Source organism: Labrus mixtus, chromosome 7 (assembly GCF_963584025.1).
Source record: "Labrus mixtus chromosome 7, fLabMix1.1, whole genome shotgun sequence".
Taxonomy (NCBI): Eukaryota; Metazoa; Chordata; class Actinopteri; order Labriformes; family Labridae; genus Labrus; species Labrus mixtus.
In genome coordinates, this window is record NC_083618.1 from 9,372,616 (window position 1) to 9,392,128 (window position 19,513).

At 39.9% G+C, this 19,513-nt stretch overlaps 1 protein-coding gene across 2 annotated transcripts; it reads right to left on the minus strand.

Annotated features, from left to right (window-relative positions):
• Positions 1-3,167: 3,167 nt before the first annotated feature.
• Positions 3,168-16,938, minus strand: si:dkey-195m11.8 (fidgetin). 2 transcript variants are annotated; one of them, XM_061042634.1, is made up of 3 exons: positions 16,744-16,938; positions 15,798-15,995; positions 3,168-7,099 (listed from the first exon to the last, which is right to left on the minus strand). In XM_061042634.1, the coding sequence occupies exons 2-3, from the start codon at positions 15,820-15,822 to the stop codon at positions 5,934-5,936; spliced, it is 1,191 nt and encodes a 396-aa protein (XP_060898617.1). In that variant the 5' UTR covers positions 15,823-15,995; positions 16,744-16,938; the 3' UTR covers positions 3,168-5,933. The 2 variants fall into 2 exon arrangements, with proteins under 2 accessions (XP_060898617.1, XP_060898618.1); XM_061042635.1 differs by lacking the exons at positions 15,798-15,995; positions 16,744-16,938 and adding an exon at positions 9,750-9,961.
• Between the last annotated feature and the right edge of the window lie 2,575 nt (positions 16,939-19,513).

Consider the following 19,513-nt stretch of genomic DNA (forward strand, 5'->3'; position numbering starts at 1 on the left):
TTTTTTATGTATTGAGTTTTTGACTTGTCTTTTTGGGTACATCAATGCCTTAAGGTGTAACAAACTCATAATTATAATAATGTATTTCCAGTGCATTAGAGATTAAATTTGCTTCTTGGGATTGTAGGGGGTAGCAAAAATAAAATAAAAAAGGGTTATGCAGCAGATTATAGGAAGGTTTTAAAAAGTATTATTATTTCAAAACATTTTTCTTCAAGAAACCAACCTTTCATTAGATGACGACATCAGGATTAGGAGGAGGTGGCTAGGTAGCGTACTGCTCAGGCAAGAGGGGTCATGACTCTCATCCACAATTCTATTCCTTTAGCCTCAATGTTATGAAGGTAATTGATGATAAGGTGAGAGCTTATATTTCAAGGCACACTTAGGACATAATTACTTGAACTGGTTAACATCTATGCGTCAAATTACAATGACCCCAAATTCAATTTGTTTTTTAATTTATCATCCCTGAAAAATCAATACAAAATAGCAGGAGATTCCAATCGTACATTGGACTTCCATTAAAGATATATCATTGTATATAGAAAGGACCAATGATAAAGCAGATAAATAATGCATCCATTTATTCAGGGGCTTCATTCACGTGATGAATGGAGAGACAGACACCTCAAAGTTTTATTCTATTAATGTCTTTCTAATACACAAAATGGGTATGTTGTGGGACAACAAGGGTTTCACAATGTACAGAGAATTATTTCATATGGGGGAGTGAACATACTTGTTTGAACTACTTGATCGGGTTGGGCTTGGAGAAAATTTAAGCAAATGGGTGAAACTTTCACATTAAAGAACTAATGCTGATATAGTCACTAAAAGCAATTTATCCAATCCATTAAAATAAATAGAGGTTGCAGACAAGGTTGCCCACTATCACCTCTCTTATTTACAATCGCAATCGAGCCTATACTGCAATTGCAGTAAGACATCACGTTTCGATTTCAGGCATATTTGAAGGTCAATTTTAACATCCCATACCTGCGTATGCGTGTTATGTGATCCTTTTTCTCATACATCTGGATACTGGGTACGGACAGCCTAGCGGTTTGGTTGTGCCCCATGTTTGGAGGCTGTAGTCCCTCAAGCCAGCAGCCTTGGTTCAAGCCCGGCCTGTCGCTTCTTTCCCAGATGTCATTCTCCCATTCTCTCTCCTTTCTATCCACTATCCTCTTAAATAAAGACTTTTAAGCCGGAAACAAATCTTCTAAAAAAAGATTTCTGGATATATCTTATTCATCCCTTATGGATCTTACTAAAATGTTTGGCATTATCTCCCAATATTCCAGACCTATGTAATAGATGTAGGAAAGACAAAGGAACATTTTTCCATTATATATTGAAATTTAAAAAAAAAAAAGGAATTTTGGGAGGAAGTTGGACGCGTAATGCAGGATGTCATTCCAAATAAAAGTAGAACCAAAGGTTTTTGTTTCAAGAATCTAACCAAAAAGGACAATTTTCTAATAGCTACTGTACACAGATGTTGAATGTAGTTTGTTTCTCTCTTAACACTAATACTGTTGCAAAATTTAGTATTTGGAGAATTCTTATAATTATTTATTCTTTTATTACTTTCTTCCCCCCCCCCCCCCCAGTTTTTTTCTTGTAAATGTAATTTCTTTTTTACTAATTGTTTAACAAATGCTTTATGCACATTGCTATTTGTTTAAAATGTATGTTGACAGCGTTTCAATACTTATTTAACTATTGTTTCTGTAAATATTTAATTTAGCTTTAAATGTACTTTAAAATTATTTGTGTATTGTGTATACAATGTCTAAAACTCAATAAACATATTTACATACAAAAATATATGTTTATATTTGTATATTTATAACCAATGAAACCATAGTTTAATTTTTATTTGCGGTCTTGATAGAAGCCATTTTCCCAGTGTTTTGTATAATGAGTACCTTCTCTTTAGGGCCCTGTAGGTGTCACTGTAACCTTTATATCAGGCTCCTGCTCAGCTGCTTCAGCTACTGTAGCTGTTAAGAATTGAGAAAGTAGTTTGACAGGCATTGACACAGAACATTATGTGCATTTCACAGGTCAGATAGATGACCTTAAAAATACTCTTTCGATTTAACATGTTTATCTTGAGATGTTGATGCTTTTCTTTAATCATGTCATTTAAAAATCTGCAATAGAAAAAAGAACCTGATAGTTGCTCACAATGACAACTAAACCTGAGTCTGGGGGCGCTTGTGGCGCAGTGGTTGGTGCATGCGCCCCATGTATGGAGGCTGTAGTCCTCAAAGCGGGTGGCCCAGGTTCGGGTCCCACTTGTGGCTCCTTTCCTGCATGTCGTTCCCCACTCTCTATCCTAGATTTCTGACTCTATCCACTGTCCTATCTCTACATTAAAGGCACAAAAAGGCCAAAAATAAATCTTAAAAAAAAAATGAGTCTGAGCTGATGTTCAAAAATACTTAGCCAAAAATTTAGAATGGCAGGTTTGTAGGACTGTGGATCTGTGGCATGTTATAGCTGTTAATGTCAGGAATGTGCTTGATTTAAGATGCAGCATCATAATAGTTAAGACCAGTTGTTTTTATAAAAACAGAGTTGAGCAGAGAGTCTTTTTTTGTTGTGAAAAACTCAAATGTCACAGCAGGGTTAATTTATTCAGGATGGAAGGACAAGAGTTTCAGACATCTGTCACACGCCAGCGCATGCCCTCCGCCCTCGAGACAATAAAGCTGTGGAAGGGGGTGGTGTCTAATGGAAGAGGGTCAGGATCTTCTTCATTCGTCCTTTCCTTTTATTTTATGCTTTCTTGAGCTTGTTATCTGATCTTTACAAGACACAAATGGCCCTGTGGATTCTGACCAGTTGTATCTCCTTGGAATAAAATCTAAAAACAACTAAATGATGCAAACCAAAATAGAAATAAAGAAGTGAGGAATTTCTCTTTTCCATTATTTCTAAATCATTTGCCGTAAAGTTATTTTAAAATAGATTTCCTACCTTAACTTAAGTATTTAAACTGACAACAGCAATATAAAGTTGGACCTGGTTATTCAGTTTATAAGGAGAAAATATTGAGAGGGGAACAAATGTTAGGTTCTCGTCAAAGTATATTTTAGTAAAGGAATTGGACACTCAAACCTTTTTTTGTTTCAAACACAAAAACACAAGGCACGTTTTGTTTTTGGTGTGATATCTTCATTTCCATGACACAACAACCCTTTAGTGAGGTAGACTATTACAGGTCAAGAATTAGAAACATTGCTCCTTAAACCAGCATGTAAAATGACATGAAATAAATATTTCCATGTACGATGTCAAAATGAGGTAGAAATGGTTACAGAGAATGTACAAGAAACGAGAAAAGTACAACTGAAGTACAGAAATAACACTGACATGCCATTTTCCATGTGTTGGACATCTTCAACTCCACCTAATTTAATGAATCGGAGTAACACCAAGAAAAAGCAAACACTTTCCTTTCTTGCAGTACATCTGTTTAAAGTAGAGCGCATTCTTTGTGCACGCTGAAGAGCATTCAATTGTTGTAGATAAGCGCTTACATACTTAAAAAGTCTGGGGGTAAGAATACATTCTTATTGTATTAACTCCTACTCATTATCTGTATGTGCTCTTCAGCATCAAGGTGTTTTTTTCCATACTCAACAACATTCTGAGTACGTTTAATTATATGAATGTGCTTATATTTATTTATAAGGAGGCATCAATAAAATTGTTAATCATAGAATTTCAGAAATCTGAAGCTGCATTTCAGTCTAAATCTGACTACTAAAGGGGACGTGCTCCCTGGGCAAGTTTTTAGGCAAGTTTTATTATTATTATTTGTTTAATTCCCCAAAGGGATAATTTGCTGAAATGCGTCAGTATGGCAAAACTAAGAAGGGATGGCATATAAGTCACTCAAAGTTACAACTCAGTAGAAGGTTTAGAGTTGTAACTCTTCATGTTTTCTGACAGTGCACATACTTGTTTGAACTTCTTCCTCTTTCATGATGCCAATACATGTTGGAGTTCATTTCAACATTATAGACTGGTGCCACTGGGTCAGGAGGATTCAAAATACTGATACGAAAGATGGAAGTTGGACTATTAAGACATTTACTAAACAAACTTAGAACAGAGCAAAAACTGCAGTTTGTGTATATTTTGATATGTCACATCAAAAGTTGTATATCAGGAGTGCTTTGTTTGACAGTTTGTCCACAAAACCGTTTCCCCACTAACTACTCTAACACTTAACATGTCATTCATTCTTCACCGAAACCTATAAGTGAATTACATCTATACATGAAGAAAATAGGTTTCATATATCTAAAACATCATTGATGTACATTATGGCATGTATTGTCCTTTTAAAAAAAATATCTGAATTACATTCAACATTTCAGGCCTTAGTACAAAAACCTCAAGTTTAAGTCCCCAGAGCGAAGAAGCAGTGTGTGTGTGTGTGTGTGTGTGTGTGTGTGTGTGTGTGTGTGTGTGTGTGTATATGTGTTCTTATGTGTGTGCGTGTGTGGTTGCTTGCATGTGTACATGTTTATGTATGTCTTTTGTTTGTATTGAAGGCCTTTTAAGTTCTTTGTTTCCCTGAAGCGTTCAGAGTGTGTCTTGCTCTTAATAAAGCCATGGCTCCATATTTATCTTGCTCCATAAAGCTCCCTAAAAACACCCTAAGGTAATAACATACATTCTTTTTATCATTCTGAGGTAACGATATTCTTCCTGAGTATTCAATAACACTATAACTATTTATCTCACTTTTAGAGGCAAATGAAAATTGAATGCATAAAAAACAAGAAAAAAACAAGTAAAACCTATCAGACAAGCAAGCATATCTTCATAAAACTTAATCCTCCACTGCAACCTGCTTGCTTCTCAGTCTGGTTTGTGCATCCAACAGAAGCAACAATCTTGCCAACCCTATTGTTTGCTCTGAGTGAGTATTATCAGTATGAAGAGTAAAGCTTTTAACTTTCTTTTTGGTTGTTTTGTAGACTTGTGTAGTCACTATTTCTTGTAATACGTTGATTAGAAAAGACAAGACAAAGGCTTGACCAGCAACACTATTGCAGATTCTTCAGAAAAGATACCTGCTTGTGTGTGGAGTATAGCAGAAGCCTATGTAAACAACATTTGTCAAAACACTTTAAAGGGTTGCTTCAAAGATGCTGTGTAAAAATGTTACTTGATTAGCAGCTTAGTATGTGTAAACTGGACGAAAAGGTTGTTCATCCATAAAAAAAAAAGCAAAAACCGTGATAGAATTGGATAGAGAACATGAAACAAGGGGGGGTAAAGGAAAATGAATATAAAGCACAGAGTTAAGGCAGAGGGAAAATGTTGGATAAGCAGGAAATGTATCATTCCCAAAGGCCAAGTATTGCACGAAGCCTAGGAATCAGCTGTGAAAAGTAGCAGTGATTGTTCTGGAGGAGTGGCAGTCGCACAATGTCAGTTATTGCTCTACTTACTTTTTGGTCAGTAATGATTTTTGTAGATATGCATATTGCAGTCAAGGGCCTTTAACACACACATTGGCTACAAGTAATTACACCAACCTCCAAACCAGCTACAGTATGTTGCAGTGCGTCTGCCAAAGTAGCCAGAAGGAAATAAATAGGATCCTGAGATTGGCATTCATCCATTTTGACATTTTTAACACTGTCTCTGTACAGAATGCCTTAACCTCATCCCTAAGATTTACCTTAACCTTCCAGGGCATAATGCTCCCGTGAATCTTTGGAAAAACAACAATAATGATCATGTTAAAAATGCACAAGAAAGCTCTCTAGTGCCTCTGATGCTCAGAAGTAAAATTAAACCTTGCATTGACAAATCTTTTTCCCCTTTGGTTTGTCTTGGATAAGACCCTGATTGGTTTAAAAGAGTGAGAGAATTTCCGCGGATGCTGGTCAGGGTTGTCAGTGACCTCCACTCGGGTCCTCAGATCGTGTGTGAGATGCAGGTATCTTCATAGGCATTCTCTGTTGCTGAGAAAAGTTGTGCTCCGCTGACACACTCTCTCCTGCTAGGCCAGACGGTGGGCTGTAGTCCCTCGCCCCACCATAAGGGGGTGACATCAGGGGCTTTCCAGGTTTGTAGGACTGTGGATCTGTGGCAGGGCTGCTCATATCGAAACCATTGCTGTTCCCGTTACCGTGACCTTTGCTATGACTATTTCCATGGCCATTGCTATACTTTCTATAGCGTGATCCCTCCACCTCTGCTCCCTCCTGTCCTTCCTCTGCCATCTCAAAGGCCTTGCGTTTCAGTGGCACCCCAGCTTCAGAGCTTCCTCCAAGACTGTGAGATGGGTAGCTATAACTGCCCCCCACCATGGTAGGCCTTGGGGCCAGAGGCGTGGGTGCACTAATCCCAGGGGGCAGGTAAGAGGCACTGGGATGGCTGTATCCTGAGGATAGGGTGGCTTGTGGGTAGCACCCTGGAGGGTAGTTGTATACAGGACTGCTAGCGCTGTAGCTGGGCACTAAAGTGGGTGCGGCCTGCAAAGGGTGCAGAGGGCCAGGGGGAAGTGCTGCACTTGGCTGAGGGCAGTATCCTGAGGACAGGTATGTAGTGTTGTAGGCAGGAGGGTATTCCTGAGATGACGGGGTACTGCAGGAGCCAGCACCACTGTAGCCCTGCTCAGTGGCCAAGTTACTACTTACTACTGTAACACTTCCTGTGGCCGGGATGCCAACAGATGCAGTGCCCACCTTGTTGCCAGTCAATGCTTCCAGTCCAGGGTAACACTCCATGCCCTGACCCAGAGCCCATGGCTCAGATTCAGTTTTCAAGAATGTCCCAGGCTCTGAGTAAGCCCCTGCAGCAGGGCGATCATAGGACAACTCCAAGCCTGAGTACTTCTCAGCATATCGTTTGAGCAGAGAAGAAGCCGTTAGGGCTGATATGTCATCACTAGCCCATGGATAACCACCAGGGGCAAAGCTGCGGCGACCAGCTGTAGAATAGGGCTCGTGTTTATGGGCAGACGGTGGCGAGGTGGTAGAGGTGACATCTAGGTGCTGCTCAGGCCACTGAGATAAGGGGGCAGCATGCTCCGGAGACCAGTGCATCTTCAACAGACCTGAAAAAAACAAGACCAGAGTAGAATTAGTCCAACCAATAATAGTATTGGGTTTCAATTTTTTTTATATAGAAATACATATTTATCATTGGACAATAAAGATCGGTCCAACTAATTTAAGGAGTTTTGCCTCCCATATCTTAACGGCAAGCCAAGAGTTTGCCCTTTTATGAATATCTGCCCTCATAATCGGCTTGGCTAACTGACCCTTTACCAGAACCATGTCAATACTTACTCTGTGCTATTTAACACACTCTCATCTAAGCAGGAGACCATAGTTCTAATCTTTATGTGAAGCTGGCAACATAGCCTCCAGCCTGGTCTCCACGGCGATAAGCCTCTATCAGCCTACGCACTGCTTTCTGCCTTTGCTTCTCTCACATTGGGGCCATTGTTGCCTCTCTGTGACTCTCAGTCCACAGAGCAACCCCCACCGAGCGTGTGATCTAATATCGCCTAAACCTCAGGGGTCTGTTGAATAGGGAGGGGTTAGTGTGTAGAGGATGATCAGTAGTTTTTCATCACATTTCAAAAAGACCTTTACCAGTACATCTATGCACACTGTATCAAGTTTACAGATTGGTTGAGTGTTTAAAAAGAGACTGGTTTTCATGTGCCATGCACATTTACAGAAACAAAGTAATCCTCTGGTTTAGTGGTTGTTGGCTTTGATTGGCTTTTGCAGGCCTTGTCTTTTTGAACAGGCTTTAGGCTGACATTCCAGGCATTTCAGAGTATTATTAAACTGTCGTGACCCAAAGCCTAGGCCAGAGAGGCTTCCCTACAACAGCAGTGGACAGAGGAAGAAGCCAACAATTCATATTCACAAACAGAAGTAAACAATAAATTGTTATGCCACTATGGTTCTTAACTGAAATAGTAAAAAATTGGCAACATATTACATCAAATATCATGCTTTGTTGAGTGTATTTGAGCATGAATGTTTATATATATATATAAGTTTATGCTTTGCATTCATTATGGAGGTTATCCAATTCAGCAATAGTGAAGAAGGCCATGTAGCATAGGTGATAGTTTTTCCATAATCTGCCTGCAAATACTTTTCAAACCATGGCAAGTCTAGGTGCTGTAAAGAACAGACCTGTTTTTAACATTCATAAGGATATAAATGAAGGTGTTTGTGATTTTTTCCAGTATCTCACTCAAAACATCATCACTTGCGTGACTTGTCTGAAACTGTATACATGTTGACTTCGCCTTGTTGTGTCACATGTCCACAAGACCACCAGATGGGTCTCAAACAGTCCACATGTTGATCCCCAAATGAAATGATCCTTCAGCCCAATAATCCCACTCATCCAATCCAGGGATTGCAGTGCTCTTGTCCAGCATAAACTCCACCTAGGGTCAGAGAAACCCCCTTTCCTTCTGGGGATCCTGACTGGTTTTGTACACAGTCATTGCACAGAAAAAGTAAAGTAAAAGTAAAAGTAAAGATTTTAAGATTTCGAGTGCGTTGTTACAAAGCAGAGGTGTAGATGCAAGGGGAGCAGATTACAGGAAAGACAAAGACAGAGTGCAGTTATTCTGGGAGAGCGATGAACAACATAAATAGTGCAACTAACATGATGAAGCACATAAATGGAACTACACTGCAAAGCTTGAGACACCAAAACATATTAATAACATATGCTGAGAAGCAGATTTGAGCCCACGCTTGCCCAAACAGGAGCAAGCGCCAAAGAGATTACTACGTGCATTGGTGTTTTCAGGATTTGGGCTGATGGTTCACACCTTAGAGCAAGTTGTTATGACCCAACTTGATAAAACCTTTTAGAAATTGAGACAAAGTTAAGTAAATCAAGTGTCTTCTAAAAGCTACCAGTGCTCCACTTTCTTGTATTCTAAAAAAAAGTTTGAAAAGGTTGTTTTGGAGTCACCTTTTATAAAGTCAAAATATGCATTATTTTGAAAAACATACTACTAAATACTCATACATACTAAATGTATTAGGAAAATAAGGATAAGGGATATTTTACAGTTTTTATTCCCAGAGAAATTAAATGAAACATATATTATATATTATAAATTGACTTCAATCACATGTCTTTATAAAAATGACACCTTGAGAAGGATGAATGATGCTGAACATGAGAGGTAATGTCAGGGAGCAGATTTTAGCTGCACCTGCATGCAAAAATACCTGTATTCAGAAATTTAAAAAAGTATAAACCTCATCAAATTTAAGCATATTTGAATAGGATTACATAACAACTGAGGCATATTTCCTCATTTGCTTTACACAGGGACTGCTTTCTTGTCTATAGCTAATACCAGCTGAAACCCTAGTGCATGATGACATTCAAATTACAGAGACCAGATTGCTTCCAAACACCAAATATCCTGCCAAATGCCAAATGAATCTACACTTCCTTCAAAAGTATTTCTATAGAGGTTACTGTCAGTGTAAATAATATAACTGTTGCAAGGAGTTCACTGGGGACAGAGTAATTCATGATTTCCTGTTTTAACTTCCTCCTTTGTAGTTTTAGGATGAATAAAAACATTTTTGAAGTTACATGAGAAAAGCACCAGGTTACAGAGCTATTAACGTCACAACAACTTAATTAAATTTAATCTGGCATCAGGCATAAAATACACATGCACAGTTCTTCAGTTTCATACTCACTGGTCATGTTGATTGCAGGCATGACCCATTCGTTTGATGCGTTCCATTAATCAACTCCTTCTGCCCTGTCTTTACCAAATGGTCATTAATTTATCAGACATATTCAGCCTCATTAATCTGCTGGTGCCTGGAATACTCCTTAGAATTCAGTGGAGGAAAGTTTAAAAAACACAGCAAAAAACAAGGATCCCTGAGATCAGACCGATTGATGAGCCAACTGGAGGGTCGGCATGTATTAACGACCAGACTGTGGAAACCAGACTAATGAAGGATTAGATCATAGGGGGCTTATAGGAGTGTCAGTGCTTGGTCACAATCTGACCATCATGGACAAGACCTAAAGAAGAATAACCTCCGGGGAGCTTACTTCTTATCCTTGCAGTAAGCTTGAAACTTACAGCAAAGCATTACTCTGTGGTCATGTCCCATATATGTTTCCTCTTTGATGATTAAACGTATTGCAGCAACAATTCAAATATCCAGGAAGTTAATAAATGACATTTTGCATTTGCAGATTACCAATGTTGTGTATGTGGTTATGTGCACATTACTTTCACTTTAGCAAAAGTTTAAATTCACCTTTCCTGCACAGTAAAATTTAGACTTTGCCCTGATTTTACAGATACCGCCAAAATTAATTTAAATTCATATGACTTCCTTTCTTTCTTAGGAACTTTATTGGTGTTATAAATGACAACTGAAAAGTCAAAAGTTGTTTATATTCCTTAAAACAGTTTAAAATGTCATTAAAAGAAAGTATGCCTAAAAATGTACATATATAGTAATAAATTGGGTCACTAAGACTTGCTCAAGAATTTGTTACTCCGCATGTGTTTTTACATTGTAAGATAAAAAAAAAAAAATGTTTTGCCTCCCAGTTAGAGTGAATTTCAGCTTCAGATTAAAATGTCTTATTGCTCACGAGTGCTGTAGCATCAGACATCTGTGCTAAAGAGAGGATATTAGGACGCAGGTTTTAGGCATTAGAAGGGATGAGCGAAGGAGCCCCTTACGTTAATCTAGCACCTCATGTTGGCTTGGGGCTTGGAAACACCCACCCATTCTTTGCCATGCTTGGCTTACCAAGAGACAAAGATGAGTACTAAGCTGGCTTGGTGCTATGACAGCTTCCCTTAATCATTGTGATCATCATACTGATGACCATCATTTGTGTTTCCTCTTAGTCCTGCAGGAGTTTGGACACTGGACACATAAAATAAATACTAAGCTCTCAGGGGTTGGAAACAGGGATATGAAATAAGCTTTACTCTTTTGGAACAGTCTTTATATATCAACAATTGAGCATAAAAAAATGTTATTACTGCTCCTATGGTTTGCCTGAATCACATCAAGATGTTTGACATTTTACAGAGAGTCAGTCCTCTTCCTGGATTTTTGTGTTTTGTGTTCTTCTGGTGACTCGGGACGTTTCTGGGTGAGGAGCAGGTGGATTTCCCCCAGCCAATGAAATTAGCAGTTGAGTTTGGGAGTGGATACAATTGATCCATTGGATGCAAACCGGCGAATATGACAGACACCGTCTTAGCGGCAAAGAAGGGAAAATATCATCAATTGGCTTCTTTTTTTCAACACCTCAGGTTGCCACATGCTCAGAATATGTTGTCTTTCTGGTTTGAATTTAAGAGAGCATTCTTACTACTCACACTCAAGAACTATCTTCGGATTTTCCAGTCATACACTTCCTGAAGGCTTGATATGAGTCACAAAGGTTTTAGTCCTAAATGGGGTATGGTCAAAGAATTTCTAACCAATCCCTCAACATAACACAAGTCTCTGATGTTTTTGCATGGGCTAATTGTTTAAATTTAACCAAAATATTTTTCATAATTAGTTGAGCCCTAAACTCCCTTCCAATCAGATAATAATTGACCTGGTCTGTATCTGGCGGAAATTCATCATAATAAATCACATCATAATACAGTAAGTAAAGTTTCAGTCATGTTTTCATTTAAATTATGCTGACTATGAGACCGCACTTCTTGTAAACAAAGTGTCATACTGCGACGTGATGAAGTATGTACAAGAGGTAACTGTGCTCGGTTGAGCCTGGAGCAATATGAGTGCAGGTCATCGGGGGACGGGGGACACTCATGCTTCAGCACAGTACAGCGCTACTGAGCCCTGTCTGAATGCGCCCGAACAAAATTGATGCATCTAGGCACTTTTTGGTGGCAGCAGGCTTATTGAGTCTGTTCTTTGGTTGGTCTGAATTTTATGTAACCATCATGATTCATGAAAAAAAAAAAACGTAGAAACCCATCAAGAGAAAATCAACTATGATACAGATGTATACATCTTTCTGAAATTATGAAATAGAGAGACGAAAATTGTCCACAGCACAAACCCTTCACTATGTTGTCTGCAATTGGTTGTAACTGCTCAGATACTGTTAGTTCTGTCCCAACTCAGTTAAAGCAAAGCTTGAATACTTTTGCATTATAAAAATAGTAAAGTTTTGGGTAGATAGCAGTGCCATTTGTAGTAGTATTATGTGTGCTACAGTGGATAATAATTAATCAATTTGCTTGCAATATTGAGAAGAACAAGAAGAGGAGATTACCTAAGAGAAATTAACATGTCATGAGGCAAAGAAGCAGAACTAGTTTAGAAGGACGAGCTTACATCAGTAGAAAAAACAATCTTCTCTAGTATATTCAGTTTTGTAGTTTAATAGGCAGAAGCAAAAAAAAACACCACGGTAAGGTACAGTTTAGCTACCATGAAACATAAAGTTGTAGGCAATAATTTGCCTCAGAACAAGCAAGTAAAGTTGTTTTCATATAAATTCAGCACTTCATACAAAGAATTAGACCCTGACTTTGCCCAGACTTGCCCAACATAAAACACAAAGCCAGAGATTGTCTCTTAACAGACACATTCTCAACTACTGGAAGTGCTGCATTTGGTTAAGGCGAGGAATGGCACCTTGGTTAGGGGGAGGAGGATCAAGAGTCATCAAGAGTTATGACCCTTGTTTTTGATCATATACCCTACACACTTTAAATGAACGACTGAAAAGCAATATACAGAAAAGAAAAAATGAGAAGGAAGAACTCTGTGGCGAGTTGTCAACATGTTCAACCTTGTTGGTGCCCTGGACAGTGACCTGCTCCTTTCACACATCTTGTCAATTTGACATTTTAGAAACTTCCAAATAGGTTATGTCTTTGTTTCAGTACATGAAGCAGGGAATATGGTGCGTTTAAAGAGAAGACTGATCTGTCTAATAATTGCATTCATTTATTGTAACTCTCCCAGCTCTCTTTTTAGCTGGTAACATTTTGCATCAGTGCTCAAACTGTAACTTCCTGTTTAGCGTTATCATCCATAAGCCACACAGCAAACTCTTGAAATTAACATTCATGATTCATTTTCAAGGAACAAGCGAGTCATGGGTGTTTTTTCTTTGAATTGAGACTACTTCAACTTGTGGTCCACTGCATGGTCAGTATGAGTAATTAGGGGTTAATTAGATGAAAGTACGAGTGGGGGAAGGGGCTGACTGGAATGGGATTTGGAGGTTGTGGAGAATCAGAGGTGGCTGGCTGGACGGGGAGTGGATTCAAAAATCGCCCCTCTGTAGCTGAAAGGTCCTCTGTGCTTTTAGTGCACTCATAAACAAAGACTTACATTTCCTGAGGATGGAAAGACACTCAGAAACACCATACACATCAAGATGCACATACCAAGGCACTCGTATATTGTGCGTTCAGTGTGGCTCTTAGCTTCAGCTGGCCAACAGGCAGAAGATCTATTCGATGAGTCAGGCTGCTGGAATGCCAGGAATCTAACCTGAGATCTATTTACAAAGCACATATCCTCTCCACTGGCTCAACACACACTGTCCACTCCCATGCCAAAGCAAGCAGAGAGAACATGCTTACTTGCAGTGCTGATAAATGGCTGGATCAGCTGTTTGCCCATGACCAGGTGATTTATTTTAGTTCAAACTAATTCACACCCCTTCTTTAAGAATCAATACAGAGCTCATCAGAGGATATAATTGTGGCAAAGCACGAACGTCGAACTTCGATTGTCAATGGTCTTCTCACACATATTACCCAGCTACCTTTGTCAAGAGTTAATATGGGCTAGCTTGTTATGTAAGACATGACTATAGTCCCAGAACACTAAGCATAAAGCCAGTAGTAAGAAGGATCTGCTGAGGAGAGAACCCTCCCTCTACCTTCCTCTTTCCCCTTCCCCCTTTTCTCCAGGCTTGCACAGTCCACCAAACCACTGCTGTCAGCCAATCAACTACTTTACCATATCTCATACAGGTTTTACACGTCTCTAACCTCAAGTCATTTCCACAAACAAATCACATGACATTTAAAGCCAGATTATGCCTTTTCCCGCTAAAATACACATCCACAATTGCACTGATTTATCCAGTGAAAAACCAGTTTCCTCTAATCAATTTGTATCCTCCTTTTCTTTTATCTCTTCAGTAATTTATATCTTTCACTCTGTTTTTGCCTTTAACTTCTTCTTCTGTCCTTGAGCCCCCCTGGGTTTTTGTAAGGCAGGACCATGTGTCCGAGCCTGTGTGGTCAGTTTTTCCCCTCCCCCAATCCTTTAGCTTGAGCACACACACACACACACACACACACACACACACACACACACACATGTGGTAGAGGCTGGACTGGCCCCTCTTTGCTTATTGTGTCCACTCATATATCAGGCTGCAGCTGACCAGTCCCTCCTCGCGTCCTCCCCATCTGCCCTTCACTTTGCTCTTTCTGTGTCTCTGCTCATTTTACCAGCAGAAGCACGTCTTTACTACAACACCTAATGAGGAGCTAACGTGCGCTCCGGTTTACTTAACAAGCTTTCATGACTTCTATGGAGAACTAATGTGTGTGAGAGTGTGTGTGGAGGCGGAGGGCAATGTTTATTTGTCCCTCTATGCAGGACTAATGAGAAGCTCTTGACACCAGGTTACTAACGATCTGGCTTTATTCACACAATAACTTCACCCTGGTAACTGGTAGCTAAAACAGGGCTAAAACTACTCATTACTCTATTGATGGCACACCATCATCATTGTGGAAAAGAGCCCTTAATGGGCTGTGGGGGACTGGGATTGTATCTTTGCATGTTTTTCAAGCATAGAATCCTGTGCAGTCAAAGTTTCTGTGGAAAGACTTCTATTGTGACAATGCCAGTCCTTCTGAGGGAGGAATGTGACATTCATACGTTACAAAAAGCTCCAAAGAAGCCCCTCCTTCTCACAAAATGAGTTTTCTGTTTTGCACAGTTTGTCCCAAATTTCAGTCTAACTCTTAAGAATCTAAAACCCAAAATGTGAATCCCTGTTGCATTATTCCAATCAGGTTAGCGTTGTAATCCTGTTAAAGCTCAGTCTAATCAATAGCCCAGTCAATCAATATGAGCATATTCATCAGCCTGGATAGCAACCTCTTGTGATTAGCACATGTGCAAGCCAGGACTATACTGTGATGTGTCACTGGGATTTATGGGATTTCATTTGCTTTTGCGTTCTAAAGTGACAAAAAACAAATATATATATCGGTCAATTGTTATAAAAATTGTAACAAAATGACAGCAGAACCTTTTATACTTGAGATAAGGGTTAATCTGAACTGTTTCAATGACCTCTTGCATAGACAAATTGGTGTTTTGATACTAGATACCATGATAACACTTTTACATTGAAACACAATCACTTCACTATATGTTCATTCTGCCTCTTGGAAAACCCAGACATCGGTGTCTTGGCTGCTCTCTGTTAAAACAAATTGTTTCTAAATTCACATGGAGGGGCTGAAAAAAAGTGACTGAACACTTTCTGTGAAATTCCTCAATGCAAAGCCCGGAGACTCAGCTGGCAAAGCCATTAACATATCTGCGTTCTCAAAATTACTTCTCTGAGACTCCCCCAGCCCCTTTTTCCCCCCCTCAACTGAGCCAGATGAAACAATATCGGGACAAAAAGAGGAGCCATATGAAGAAATGGTGAAGGAAAATACTATATACATTTGTAAAAATGTAAAGACTTACTGTAAGGGGTGACAGGACTGAGCATTCTGCAGCCCTGGCCCCAAGGTGAAGAGGAGAGGACCAGGTCCACTTGGTGCTAGTGAGGGCCCAGCTGCATGCTGCGGGGCCTCCCTGGGCTGCTGGCTCGGCTAGTGACGGGCCTCCTGCACCCCTCCATGGTTCATTTCACAGTTCAATACTGGTACAGCACACTGCCACCTGAAGAGTACACAGAATAAGAGCCAAAACACATTAAGAAAGGAGAAAGTGTATTACTGTCTAACTTAATGCCTTCATGCAGATTTAGATTCCGGGACATGTTTTGAGTAGTAAATTGTAGAGGTTATTAAGAATGTCCTGACTTGACTGCATTTTGAACATATTCAGTTAAATATTTTAAAAACATGTTTTAGAAAGGAAACAACTGATATTGATTGATTCTTACCTACTTGTCTGTTTATGTTTTGCTCATACACGTGCACATGTTGAGACTAAACGATTAACACAGAATTCAAATGTTAAATGCCCTGACAGAGGGGCTTTTACCCTCTGACCACAAAACCGCACAGCCAGCGGAGACAAGTTTCTAATTATTTCAAGCCCCCCATGTATCAACACTTTAGCCACAAGTCACAACAGCATGAGGACCTTTGTACCCTCTGCAAAGCAAGGACACTACCCTGTCTAACGTAATACACAAGGACAAAATTAAGAGTGTAGAATTGGTGCAAAGTGTGTCACCTGGGTTGACACATAGAGGACAGACTAATGAGACTGCCATACAGGATTATTAAAAAATAAGCATTTACATAAAAAGCTAGTCAAAACCAAAAAAAGGTTATCACAGCATGAGAACAGAGAGGAGTTCAAATGACAGGAATGCGCAAGAAGCAGCAGAAACATCATCAACTCCTAAAGCTGACAAAAAAGAAATCAGTTTCAACAAGTGAGTAAATGTTTTACTGACCTGATCATGCCTGAATTTAGTCGATGAGAGTTTCAATTTGGAAAATAATCCACATCCCAAAAAAAGGAAGGATATCAGGAGCCAGCATAAATCTGTATGTGCGCTTGTGTGTGTGTGTGTGTGTGTGTGCTCTCTTCTGGGACCCTATCCTTCTCTCCTACACTCCCTCGCTCGCCCTCCAGCTCCCTTCTCCCTCCCCCATCTCTTGCTCTCCCTTCAACCAGTGACAAGAGCAGAACATACATCCCCTCCCCCCACCCACGCCACCCCTCCCCCTCCTTCTCCCTCTCTTTTGTTAAAACTATTTCAGCAGGAAGGGAGAGAGAGGGAAAAAGTGACCAATCATGCCGTGTCAGAGTAAAGCCTGTTTCCCCCCTCTGTGTGTGTGCGCGTGTGTCCATGAATTTCTGTTTGTGTGCATGTGTGCATGATCTTATTTGCATGTGTGTATAAGTGTGCTCTTTTTCATTTTAGACTTTCACAGATGAGCATGCACAACACACGCTACTGAAAAATAGTATTTTCTTCTTCACTGATCACATGAGAAGTTCAGTTATTGTCAATGACTTCTATTGATCTGGTACATTGATCTGAGTAGTGTTTGGAGGGTGGGGTTGAGTCAACCATGTCAATATTACCTAATTCCTATGGTACACCATCCCCCCCCTTACACATACACAAACCATCCGGGACACATGCATGGAGCAAATGACCTCCACATTGGCCTCAAATCTTTGACTAAAGAAGTGGTTGTTATTTCTTCCCAGTATATTTTATAAATCAGGTATCCAAAGTGCACACACTATTTTATATCATTATCTGCCCAGGGGCTAAAATAACTCTTGCACTATGGTCCTAAGGGGTTTTTGCTTAAACGCGGTCCCTCATAGAAACACAGCTGTGGTTCTGCATTTAGAGTTATGGGAGTGGGAGGGACAAGCTGGTCCACTCCTCATGTTACTCTGCTGTAAACACTCAAGTCCCTGCAGGACTTGCACTCCTTTTGCCTTTTGCTGCATCCAACACCAATATCTTTAACACACACAAGCCCTATAAATATTGCCAGTTCAAGGCTGTATATTCACGCCCCTGTTGCATAGGTAAGATTGGCTCAGCGGAGCCAGCGGGGAGAAGTGTGTTTGTGTGTGTGGATGGCTTTCATGTCGGTGTGTGTATGTGGATGTGGAGCTCCCGCTGGTTGTTCAACCTCTGTGCTGCTGCACATTGCTGTAACGATGTAACGCAATGTAAAATCGCTTGCCCTTTTCATAGTGCAACTCTGCAACAGCGCCTTAGCAAAGCTCTGCCATCATTACGACTTAAGAGATTTATTCTGCAATGGAATGATTTAGGTGTCATAGTCTGTAAATTCATTTTCTGTTTTCCAATATTTTTATTGTTTTCAAATGTTGTACAACAATACAATACCAGACAATAAATGATATAGAACAATGCCCAGCAAGGGCAACACTATCATTGCACATTTTCTTTGTTTACTAAGCGCGAGGGACATGCACACACACACACACACACACACACACACACACACACACACACACACACACACTGTCCATGTATCACCCCAGTAATGCCTCTGCTACTTCCTTCACCGGCAGTACAGAGGGGGATCACTTTGTCTCTCAACAATGCCTCCGCAACATTCATATTGAAGACCTTGAAACAGCAGTCTGAATAGGACTACTAATTCACCCTTTTCAGATTGCAATTCCGCAACTGTGCCGTAACAGAGCCGTCTTTGTAGTTTCATATGAATTCCACAACAGCATGATATTGGTGTCCCAGACTTTGATTTGGCATTATGCTTCTCTGTGAAATGTATATATGAGGAGAGACACCAAACGGCTGTAAATATCATCCATTGAACTGGCAGTCTGACTTGGGCTACTGCTGGTCGACTTTCGGGTCAAAAACCAATTAAAGAATCTTTGGGAGCATGAAAAACGCTGAACGATTTCAGTCGGACTAAAATGTTGACATGCATTTTAAAAGTCCTAAAAGACTATTGCTAACGGACACTTTGTGCTAACACAGTGGCATGGAGAATCTCAACACTTTCTGCAGATGCAAGGGGGCAGCTGGAGAGGGACATGACACAGTGCAAGTTGTTGTTGGGATAAGTTGGTGGATCTTCCAATTGGCCCAATTTGTGGGCTGGTGTTGGTGTGGTCTTTATTGGCTCTACATACATTTCAGAACCAGCTCTTTCTGACAAGAATGTCATGAGATTGAGAGATGAACATTTAAATGACTTTTAGAATAATCCTAAATGGGTTCACTCCAGCATACACATATTTTCTGGACTCAATGCAGTGCCAGTTTTTTTGATCTTGGAGATGATTTCATACAGTGATATGAGGACACAGAAAATATGTGATTAACTTTCCGATTGAATTGAGGTACAGAATACATTGAGGTGATACAGAAAAGAAAATAAGTTATTAAATTAAAATATAAATGTTTTCTTGGACCGTTACGTAAATGGAGGAAATGTGACAAGCTGATGTGAGAAGTAACTCTCGTCCACTTGGATTTTTTCAAAGTAACTCAGATTTAAAAAACAGATTGGAGATCCCTGAGCTACACAAACACACACACGCACACAGTCCGGCACATGTTTGACATGTGTGAGTCGTGTTTCAAAAGGTGGTTTCTCAAAGCCAAACTATAACTTTCAACTATAATCACATAGCTATGATTATAAAGTCAAGTTTTCATTCAAACAAGTTCTAGTTTATGAACTCAAGCCTCC

Excerpts from the sequence above, each read along its gene's own strand:
- si:dkey-195m11.8 (XM_061042634.1), bottom strand. The coding sequence starts at position 15,822 with ATGCTCAGTCCTGTCACCCCTTACA. Across the intron at positions 7,100-15,797 it reads CAGTCCTGTCACCCCTTACA|GTCTGTTGAAGATGCACTGG; the intron begins GTAAGTCTTTAC and ends TGTTTTTTTCAG.